The 12,153-nt window shown below is 36.1% G+C and overlaps 1 protein-coding gene across 1 annotated transcript in view; it reads left to right on the forward strand.

Annotated features, from left to right (window-relative positions):
• The window catches only part of IL1RAPL1 (interleukin 1 receptor accessory protein like 1), a 1,338,708-nt gene that overhangs the window by 758,832 nt on the left and 567,723 nt on the right, over window positions 1-12,153 (forward strand). Inside the window, exon 5 of the mRNA XM_006085649.3 lies at window positions 539-692. Within this exon, the coding sequence (XP_006085711.1) occupies window positions 539-692 (154 nt within the window). The remainder of the gene's footprint in view (window positions 1-538; window positions 693-12,153) is intronic.

The raw sequence follows: 12,153 nt of genomic DNA on the forward strand, positions 1-12,153 counted from the left end.
GCCTGAAGCGTAACGACCAAGTGCGTCACAACAGATCATGGATCAGAGGAGGGTGGGCCAGCAAGGTACAAGTGGGCTGCAGAGAGCTACAGGAGGGGGCAGGGCAGCAAGCTATAAGTGGGGGAGGGGGAGCTACAGGAGGGCAGGGCAGCGAGCAGAGAGTTATAGGAGGGCAGCAACGACCTACTGGCTACAAGCAGGCAGCAGAGAGCTACAGGAGGGGTCAGGGCAACAAGCTAAGAGGGGGAGGGTAGCTCAAGGAGGGTGGGGCAGTGGGAGGAGAGTTACAGGAGGGCAGCAGCGACCTACTGGCATATGGATTCATGCGCATGGCTACTAGTAAATAAGAAAAAACATAAAGCACATATGTATATACATCGAAATGATGGATTTTTTTAAATAAATAAATGGGAGATGGTGACATAACCATGAAACGATGTACGTCGAGTCTGACGTAACCCGAGGACTGCCTGTATATAGTATTTATAAAAATATACAAATATTATATGCACTACAAAAATTGTATTTCTTTATGCAGGAATGTAGGACAAAAGCATGGAGGCCAAGTATTGTATTCAAAAGAGATACTCTGCTCATAAGAGAAGTCAGAGAAGATGACATTGGAAACTACACATGTGAATTAAAATATGGAGGCTTTGTCGTGAGAAGAACCACTGAATTAACTGTTACAGGTAAGCACAGTCTTCAATATTTTATTTTCAAGTAATGAAACTACCATTTGAATTTTTGTTTTTGTGCCGCATATTGACTTTTCTAAATCTATGCAATGAAAGAACTTAACCAAATGCTAAATGGATTCTTATTGGTGAAATTTACTCCTCCTTGCTTTTAAATCAACTTGCATTTCAGTTCACTTGAGAGGTTAAAGAAAATATGTTTTCAGAATTATAGAAATGTTAGCTTTTGAAAGCACTTAAAATAATATGTTTGCAATATCAGAAAATTGTGCTTATATTTTGTAGTGGTATCATTTTCAGAAAATTTTTTTGAGTGTTGAAATGGAATTCATGAAATTCATCTTTGTCTTCCTGTCTTGCTCCAAATTAGAAAAAAAATTATTTATTTATCACTCTATAAATATAACATATTTTTTTATCATGAACTTGAAAATAACATAATTTCAGGTACAATAGCTGAATAATTATGTGAGATGCAATGTGTGAAGTCATGAGAACAAGGTAGAAGGTCATGAGAACAAGAATCACAGCACTGTCTAAAATCAATAAATCTATAACTCACTAGTCTCATGACCTTGTTTGAATCACTACAATCTTCAGAATATCAGTTTCCTCATATATAAAATAGTGATGACAAAATTTGCCTTATTTACCTCAAAGGGTTTTTGCAAGGATCAAATGAGATATGGTAATATGTATGGAATCAGTTGGGAAAATACAGAATAATATCCAAATGTGCATCATTTTTGTCATTTTAAATCATGTGAAATATTGTGTTCATATTTTTTACTTTATAGTGTACTTCTCTAAAAGTGCTTCCAAGGGAAAAAGGGAAAGAAAACAATATTAGGAAGTTAAAGACATTATTCTCCTCTTATTGAGAAAAATTCTTCTTGGTGATTTTCTGTTGCACAATCGTATTTATGAAACATATTAAAAGTATAGAAAGTATATCAAATACTTCAAAGAGAATTTTATTTGCGTGTTTACTCACATAAGATAGTTTCCCTGCATATGAAAAGTACTTTGTAGTAGTCTTCTTCACCTTATAATAATCATCTTTTCTTTTAAATCTTGAATTATGATATATTTTGAGTTTTAAACTAAAATTGGTTTCATGAAATTTACTTGGTGAATAGTAATTATCCTAATTGAAATAAATTTTAGTTAAATATATAAGGTACTCTTTGGTAATGCCTAGGATAAATATTAGACCCAGTAAATAAATGATACTGGCAATATGTTACACTTGAATAATAAACACACATTCAGTCTTTCATAATGTATCTATGGTATGCATGCATGTGTATAATTTACTATAGTTTGGATTTCAGTTCTGCTGTGTGTAATATGTCTCTGTATATAAAATTAAAATTAAGAGCTAATCACTTTGCCTCCCTATCTGTTTAGTGAAATAGTGAAAAAATATAACTGACTATACTTGGGTATTCTTTATAAAAGATATTGACTTTTTATTATTTTTTTCTCAACTATACTGATGTAACTTTTCTAAGGAACAGGTATTGAGAAAAAGCAATTTAAAAATATAATGCAAAATCATATGTTCAGAAAATAAATAGAATGCACTTTTAATCTTTATTCTTTGGAGAGTATATCTAATCCTTGTAAGCACATACTTCCCTTTTCTAGAAATACTAGGATACTAAACCACTATTGAGTAAAAGGAGATTAAAACACAATCTCCTGGAGACTGTAAATCGGGTCCCAAATGTTAAGACAACTTAAATGAGGCTATTTTGTATAACCAATAATATAATTGTTTTCTCCTAGATCAGTGGTTCTCAACCTTCCTAATGCCGAGACCCTTTAATACAGTTCCTCATGGTGTGGTAACCCCCAATTTCATTGTTACAAATTGAACATAATTAAAGCATAGTGATTAATCACAAAACAATATGTAATTATATATGTTTTCCGATGGTCTTAGGCGACCTCTGTGAAAGGGTCATTTGACCCCCAAAGGGGTCTCGACCCACAGGTTGAGAACCGCTGTCCTAGATGCTATCCAGAGCTACTATATTTTTCTAACTTAATTTCTCCCAAAATATATCCTTTTTATATGAAAAGGAGGAATAATTATTTCTTGATATCCAAGAGGAAGTTAGTGACAGTTTTAATGAAAGTTTTCATTCAACTGATTATTGTGAAAACTTCTAAGTTAAATAGTTTTACCTTTGACAATGATTTGGGCAAATAAGTAATAAATTAAAATTTGACTACATATGAAATTTTGGGCGAGTGGGAGAACTACACATGCCCTGGAATTAAAATAGTACCATTCAAATGCATTTTATGTACTAACAAGTCTATTGACAAGATATATTTATGTGTAAGATTGCTATTAATGGTGTGACACTATAACAAACACATTTATTTTGCCTGTGCCCAAATTAAAGAACAATTCTTAGAACACAAATTGTATCTCTCAGTAAAGCATCAAAGGTGGGCATTTATCTTGATGATAATTAATCACTGTTTTGTATCTTGGTTTTCTGCAGATCATGATCATATTGTTTTTAATATAAATAATATGCAAATCATGATATAATTTAGTTTTAGTGGATCTACCACAGCTGAAAATAAACAAATATTTTGAAGTGTGTTAGAATGTTTCTTTAAAATGAAAAAGTAAGAATCCTATATGTAAAGGGGAAAGGATATTTTCTGGATAAAGTGGCTAAATGTATAGGCAATATTTTGAGCTTTTATGAGAGATTCTTATTAAAAGCTTATGGATACACTATCTGCATAAGTATCTGCATACGTTATTTGGAATCTTTCTGCATGGGACATATATCTATTTTCCCATCCTTATGTACTTATTCAATCACTTATTTATATCAGTATGGACTCATAGATACTTTATACATTGGTGTGTAATCCAATATCACCTTATTTATTTTATTGCTCAATTTGTTCTAGCTTTGGCCCTTAGGGGCTCTTTCAATTTAACTCCTTTGTCCCTCTGACATACCCCCATCTGTGTGTGTGTGTGTGTGTGTGTGTGTGTGTGTGTGCGCGCGTGCATCCTTATTTTGGGACCATACAGTATGCTTCAGGATTATCTTTTGTATTTCCTGCTCCTGTCCTAGAATTAGTTTTTGTTTTGCAAAGAGCCCTCATTTTTGTTGTTGTTTAGTTGGACAATAGTACTAGAATCTAAGACCTGGATATTGGGAGTACTCATTGCTGCTGGGGTATAGTCGCTTCTAAAACTTCTCAGTTAACAGAACAAGGAAAAATGTGTATGCTAATCCAAGTATATACATATATTTATAAATATGTATATATGTAACCATGGGTTTCTATATTAATCTAAACATGAGTTCAGACTTATTTCTCCAAATCTAATCCATTACCATTGGGAACATCTAGCCTCTTCCTGTCCAATAGTGAAAAACCTTGTTCCGATCATCTGTTAATCATTTACTTAATTATTCAATTTCAATGAAAATGTATAATGAAATCAGGATTGTTAACCTGTACTCCTGTGATAAACAACTTTATTAACTACTGAATAGTGCTTATATATAGTTTCTTTTGCCTTTTGTCTTACAAACTCCACTCATTTCCAATGTTACTTAGGTTAGCACCTTTTCCCTCCATCCCCTTCAGTGAGTTTGTCTCATATATTTGTAATATATTTAGATTGTTCTGTCACATTCTGCATTCCACCCTGGGATCTTCCATCCTCCTAAACGATGCCTTTAAAAAATTGTATACACTAAGGGTTCTACCCTCTGAGTTCTTGACTGAGACCCCCTGTAATATGACAGATTAATAAGAGAAAAGCAAACAAAAGTTTATTGACATGTATACTATATATTGATATGTATACTATACACACACACACACACACACACACACACACACACACACACACACACACATTGAACAGACCCAGGATAACTGAGTACCTCTTTGAGATGGCTCAAGCTACCACCTTAAATACCATCGTCCACTTAAGACAAAAGAAATATTGAGGTGTAGTTATGGGAGCTTTTTGAGATTTAGTCACCTCCTCTTCCTGGCACAGAGAGGGAGACACTTTTACAAATAGAGATTTCCTTATAAATGTAAATTTCCCTCTTAAACAGTAATGCCTTTGTTTTCACAGTTTCTCCTATATCTGCAGTTTCTCAAAATAATCAGCTCTAAATAATCCTTATATCAAAAATTCATATTTTGAGGTGGCATACTCTACTAACATTCTCCAAGAAGTTTCACAGTTCAGAAGATGAATTGCTTGATTGCTTCACATCTCAATGAACCAGTCTTAATCCTGAGAATAGGTTAATTCAGGAAGTGATGTTACAAGTGAGCTCTCAACTTTAACCCTGCATGGTGTGAGCAATCATGTATTCAATAAGAAGCATTTCTATGGAAACACAAGAAAAACAAAGGTTAGTGGTTGGAGTAGACTATAAACCTAGTTTCTGAGTCCTGAGGGGATCCATTGAGATTCCTAAACCTTGGGCTCAAAGAATCCTTTTTTGTTTTTGTGGTAGAATATGTGTACATTTCAGTGGCATTAAGTACATTTACATTTTTGTGCCACTATAAACCACCATCTATTTCTAGAACTTTTAAATCTTTTCATACCGAAACTGTACCCATTAAACAGTAACTCCAAATTACTTCATCCCACCAACCTTGGAAACAACCAATCTATATGTGTATAACTATGAATTTGAGGTTTCTAGATAGCTCATATGAGTGAAATTATAAAATATTTGTCCCCTTGTGTCTGACTTATTTCATTTAGCTGTCTTCAAAGTTCATCTATGATATCTCATTTCATTTATCACCAAATAATATTTCATTGTATGGCTGTACCATGGTTTCTCTATTAATCTATTGAATGATGTGTCTTGGGTGCTTCCAGCTTGGGTATATTATGAAAAAAAAGTTACTATATACATTCTCAAGCAGGTTTTGTGTTTGCATAAGTTTTCAAATCAGTTGAGTAAATTCCTACAAATGTAATTCCTAGAGTGTATGGTAAGATTGTATTTAGTTTGGTAAGAAGCTGCCAAATTGTCTTCTGCAGTAGCTGCACTATACTGCATTTTCATCCGTGATGAATGAAGACTTACACTTGTTCTGCATCCTTTCATCAATTTGAACTCTTATTTGGATTTTACCATTCCAGTGGGTCTATAGCAGTATCTCGTTGTTTTAAATGCCAATTCCCTAATAACAAATTATATTGAGAATATTTTATGTCCTTATTTGCCTCATGTATATCTTCTTTGGTGTAGTGTACTAGTATGTTCAGATATGTTACCTACTTTTTAATTGGGATGTGTTTTTTTCTTATTGTTCAGTTATAAGAATTCTGTGTATATTTCTGATAGAAGTCCTTTATCAGATACATATATATTTTGTAAATATTTTATTGCAGTCTGTAACTTTTCTTTTAATGTTCTTAATAGTGACTTTCACAGAGCAGAGGTTTAGGTTTTTAAAGTTTCCATATATATATACTAGAGGCCTGGTGCATGAATTCGTGCATGGGTGGGGTCTGGCCAGCTCTCCCCGATTGGGGCTGATCGGATGGGCTGGTAGGGGGGAGGGGCCACAGGCGGTTGGTGGGCAGGCCCCCTGGTCAAACTCCCAGTAGAGGAGACAATTTGCATATTAGCCTTTTATAATATATATATATTATATTATAATATAATGGTGGAATGACCAAGGATGGAACGACTGGTTGACCAGTTGCTATGTCGTGCACTGACCACCAGGGGCAGACGCTCAACACAGGAGCTTCCCCCTGGTCACCAGTGCATTCCCACAGCCAACCTCCCAGGGTCCCTCCCCCCGGCTGCCCTGATGACCCCAATTGGCCAACCTCCCGCTGCCCCTCCCCCCAGCCAACCTCCGGCCGATCGGCCCCTATCACCGCTGGCCAGGCTAAGGGAACCTACCCATGCATCCAGCCAGTAGGTATGATGTGCACTGACCACCAGGGGGCAGATGCTCAAGTCAGGAGCTGCCTAGTGACAGCAACTTTGCAGAGTGCCCTCTAGCACTCCAGACCCCTCAGGGAATGTCAGACCGCCAGTTTCAGCCCATCTCCGCAGGCCAGGCCAAGGGACCCCCACCTGCCAGAGGGACCCTGCTCACTCGTCAGATGCCCTTTGAGCCCTGGCGCTGCCCCAGGTGTGGCTAGCCAGGGAGGGACCGCGGGAGGTTGGCTCCAGGGTGTGTCTAGCCCAGCCATGGGCAAACTACAGCCCGCGGGCCGGATCCAGCCAGTTTGAAATGAATAAAACTAAAAAAAAAAAAAGACTGTCCCCTTTTATGTAATGATGTTTACTTTGAATTTATATTAGTTCACACAAACACTCCATCCATGCTTTTGTTCCGGCCCTCCGGTCCAGTTTAAGAACCCACTGTGGCCCTCGAGTCAAAAAGTTTGCCCACCCCTGGTCTAGCCTGTCTCGCCCAGTCCCACCCTGCCCTACCGGCCACCTTCTAATTAATTCCCTTTCTATAGACTTAATCTTATAGATTCCTTCTAAACACCATATATCAGACCCTAAACCTCTGCCAAATTATTTGTGGGAATGTGAGTAAAGGGAAAAAGTCATGTCCAGTAGTGGTCCAAAAGAGACCTAGTAATTCCAAAATGAATAAAACAGCTTGACTTTTCTTACAATATGAAATATTTAGACAAAAACTACAAACATTAGTTATGGTACGTCTTTTTGGATTTGTTAGGTATAAGAAAAACAATATACAATATATAGATTTTTCCCCAGAAATGTTGATTAAATTATGTCATTTACTTTTACCTGTTTAATAGTTATTTTCCTCCTAGCCAAAACATTTTTTATAATTTTCAAAAGAAATATTCAAAACAAAGTAACAACCATATTTTCATCATAAAATTTTGATATGAGTCAGACCAATTTAAAAAACATTTAATTTCTAGGACTAGAGAGAAGTAATGGATTGTGAAAATGTTATAGCAGGAAAAATAAGATTCCCAATAAAATGTAAGAGTCAGCAATACAGTGAGGAAAGGAAAACTGACTTGAAAAAAAGTAAAATGAGTGAGATGATTGCTACAAGGATGTGATGGTTTTAGTAGTACTTTTATATTTGGTCTAACATTTTTAACAGAGTGAATGTAGCAATATAGTCAAAGTACTTTGCAATCAAGCAATGCTCTCAAAAGGTACATCTTCTTTGTCTTTTTATGTATGAAAAAGCTGAGGCAAAGAAAGGTTAAGTGGCTTTATCAAGGCCACAAAGCATCATGGTGACAAATTGAGGCATAAAATTTAATTTCCTGAACTTCAATTTATGATTTACTCCATGGGATAATTAATAGCAGGCATTGTACTTTTCATATTAGCTCAACTGATCACTATGAAAGATTTATCTTTTAAGTTCAACTGAAACACATTTAACACACAAGACCTTTAATTCTTTTGCCACTGATGTAATTAAATGGTGTATTTGTGGTCTAGCCTGGGGGTGGAGTGATTACTTTTAATTTTTTTAAATATTTCTTTAAAAAATAGTACCTTTTATCTCCCCATTTAAAAACTATTTTTGTTAACTTATTTCAGAGAATCAAGTGTGCTTCATTGACTGTTACTTAAAAAGAATCAATGAAAATGATAATAGGCTCATATTTTTCCAGACTTTATTGTGTGTATTTAGTAATGTGCTAGAATTAATGCCCACAACGATCTTCACATATATTATTTTTTGATAAAAAGGAACATACTGTACTCTTAGCTCTTTTTGTAAGTAAACATCTACTATATTCTGCTACTCAAATATTATTTAGAGATTTGAATGAAAAGATATTAAAGCTGATCAATAAAGTGAAACTGAGTTTAATCAACTTGGCCATTTAATCTAGATTTGGAGTTCAGTCCCTAGAGCGAAAGACCTGTCTTAGGAGTAATTTCTAATGATAACTCTCCTGACACTAAGTACCTTAATTTATTGTTTGATCTCTCAATATATTTAATGATTTGTCCAAATCAATAAATCAAGCAAACATTTAATGTCAAGGAATGATAACTTTTAATAAAAAGTGTGATGTGTTTACTCTTAAGCAGAAAATGTATATACATTCTAGAATATATCAATAGCAATTTGGATGTACCATTTCTGATCCTGGGGAAACAATATATTATTCATTTAGATGATTTCCATCAATATAGCAATAATAAGTATTAGTAATCAGAATAGTTAATACTTACAATTTACTTATAATACTCATAATTTACATAATTTACTATGTGCTCAAATATGTTCTAAGTCCTTTTTAATTATATTTATTGGGGTGACATTGGTTCTAAAATTATATAGGCTTCAAGTGTACAATTCTATGATACCTCATCTGTATATTGCATTGTGTGCCCTTCACCCAAAGACAAATCTTCTTCCGTGACCATATTTTTGACCCCCTTTACCCTTTATTAACCCCCTACTCTCTTCCCTCTGGTAACTACCATACTGTTGTCTGTGTTATGATTTTTTCTTTGTTTTTCTTATTTGTTCACTTGTTGCTTTCACTGTTATATCCCACAGATAAATGTATGGTTTTTTACTTCTTCTTACTGTGCTTAGTATGATAAAGTCAAGATGACTCATCTATTCCAAATAACCTCAATTTATTTACCCTTCAGAAATTCTCAAGTACCTGCTAAGTACCTGATATTCTATATTTTATAAATTGCACTTGAAAAATAATCTATTTTTTCATTGCCCACTATTGTTGATCTTTTAAATTGAAAACAACACAAAACAAACAAACAAACAAAAGCAATGGATATCCATTTCTGAAAATGTGGTTGATTAGATATTCCACTTTCCTGCTTTAAACACCGAAAAAATGCTAAATATAATATAATAGAGTAGATGATTATCTAGCTTTCAAGAAAGTTTTCAAACACATCTCAGGAGCCAAAAGGAAAAAAGGAACTAAAAACTGGAGCAATTGAAGAACTTGACTCTGAGGCCATCATGAGCGGGCAGCATGTGAGTGGCACAGAGGAGTGTAGGGATTGTCATTATGAACCACCAAGGGCTTGGCTTTCATTCATTATATGGGGAGATGAGACTAGGACCTCCAAGGGTGGGGACTTGGAAATGAAGTTCCCATATAAACCTGGTATTCTAAAAGGGCTAACATGAAAGTGAAAAGGGAAAAAAATGGGATCTCTGGCACAGGAAGAAGACAAACCAGTTTGCATGCCCAGGTATGAACTCTCCATTTATTGAAACAAACAAAAATGGGTCCTATTAATCTATAGACTTGGGGTTTGGGGGTTTGAATGTATACCACCTGTGTGGCCTGAAAGCCCTTATGTAAAAAACAAAACAAAACAAAACAAAAAGAACATACTAATGGTGCCAGGCTGGTATTTACTGGAAGCATATAAAGCAAAAGTCATAGAGCAGTGGTTCTCAACCTTCCTAATGCCACGACCCTTTAATACAGTTCCTCATGTTGTGGTGACCCCCAATTTCATTGTTACAAATTGAACATAATTAAAGCATAGTGATTAATCACAAAACAATATGTAATTATATATGTGTTTTCCGATGCTCTAGGCAACCCCTGTAAAAGGGTTCTTCGACCCCCAAAGGGGTCACGACCCACAGGTTGAGAACCGCTGTCATAGAGGAACATAACTTCAACACATGCTGCACAGCATTCCCCCAGTGGTTGGCAAACTGCAGCTCGTGAGCCACACGTGACTCTTTGGCCCCTTGAGTGTGGCTCTTCCTAAGCCTTAGGAGTACCCTAATTAAGTTAATAACAATGTACCTACCTATATAGTTTAAGTTTAAAAAATTGGCTCTCAAAAGAAATTTCAATCATTGTACTGTTGATATTTGGCTCTGTTGACTAATGAGTTTGCCGACCACTGTGAAGCCCCACTGAAGATTGCAAGACAAAAAAGGACATAATTTCCCACACTAAAAGTGTCTTAGGACAAAATATAAAATGGACTAGGGCCTCCATTTTATAAGATGTAAAGATTCTTTTGATGGCGGGACACGGTACTCTGACACTAGGATAGATGAAAGGCCGAACTCTTTATTACATACAGATCCATCTGAGAGATGCCTGGCACCCGGGGGTTTGTACCCTTGGACAGGGTAACAGCAAGCTGAAACTGTAGGGAACAGCTTATGGATGATGAGTGGGGTGGTGTTAGTTAGGTTTTGAGGGCTCCCTGTTGATTGGCTAAGTTTGAATAATGTCACAGCCTCACAGGCATGCAAGATGTCCTTAGTACCTGGCGCCTAGCTTCCAGGGCAGTTAGAGCTGGTGCATAGTGACACCTGAGTATGAGAGCCCAAACAAGGAAGTAGTTGGGATGCATTAATTGGCTACTCAAGAAGGGGAACTCAATGGCCTCCAGCCAGGGCCTCAAATGGGCCTGGGTAAAGACAGCATAGCCATGGATACAGACAACAGTGTGGTGAAGTCCAAGGGAGGGGGAGGTATGTGTGGGTGGAGGTAGGCAAAGGGGGATATAAAGGGGGACACCTGTAATAATGTCAACCTACATTTTTTTAAAAAAATTAAACACCAAGGAGGTGGTTTGGGGGATCAGTTGAAAAAGGTAAAGGGATTGAGAGGTACAGGTTGGCAGTTACAAAAATAGTTATGGGGATGTAAAGTACAGCATAAGAAATATAGTCAATAATATAATAACTATGTTTGGTGCCAGGTGGGTACTGGAAATATCAGGGGGAACTCTCTGAAACTAATACAACATAATATTGAATATACACTGCAATTGAAAAAAAATAAAATAAAAACATACAAAAAGAAAAACACACACGATATTATACCCTTAAGAACATAAAGTACTATAACCCACCAATATGGGTTATAAATGAGCTCTGCTCAAAATGATTAGTAACATTTTTAAAATCTAAAACAACGCTTCTATTTTTGGTGCTGTGTGAGAGCGTACATATTAAAAAGAGCACTTGGTCAGCAGTACTTCTTTTTAAAAATATATTTTTATTAATTTCAGAGAGGAAGGGAGAGGGAAAGAGAGATAGAAATATCAATGACGAGAGAGAACCATTGACTGGCTGCTTCCTGCACGCCCCCTACTGGGGATCAAGCCTGCAACCCAGGCATGTGCCCTTGAGCAAAATCAAACATGGGACCCTTCTGTCTGCAGGCCGACGCTTTATCCACTGAGCCAAATCCAAACATATATGCTTTTTGATTTGTGTGAATTTTCTGGTTTACCTTTTGGTGTTACACTATAGTCTGACATAGTTCATCAGCAAGAGCTAGGCTTTAATTTTTTGCTACTTTTGTCAGTGGTGGATTTCAAGTGTACTTATGATCACCCTACCAGTGAAATCCCATAGACTGCTTGTCTCTTAGAAATGGTACAGCCTTCCTGTCACCAGTCATCCTTCTTGCCTGGCT

Source organism: Myotis lucifugus, unplaced genomic scaffold (assembly GCF_000147115.1).
Source record: "Myotis lucifugus unplaced genomic scaffold, Myoluc2.0 scaffold_20, whole genome shotgun sequence".
Classification (NCBI taxonomy): Eukaryota; Metazoa; Chordata; class Mammalia; order Chiroptera; family Vespertilionidae; genus Myotis; species Myotis lucifugus.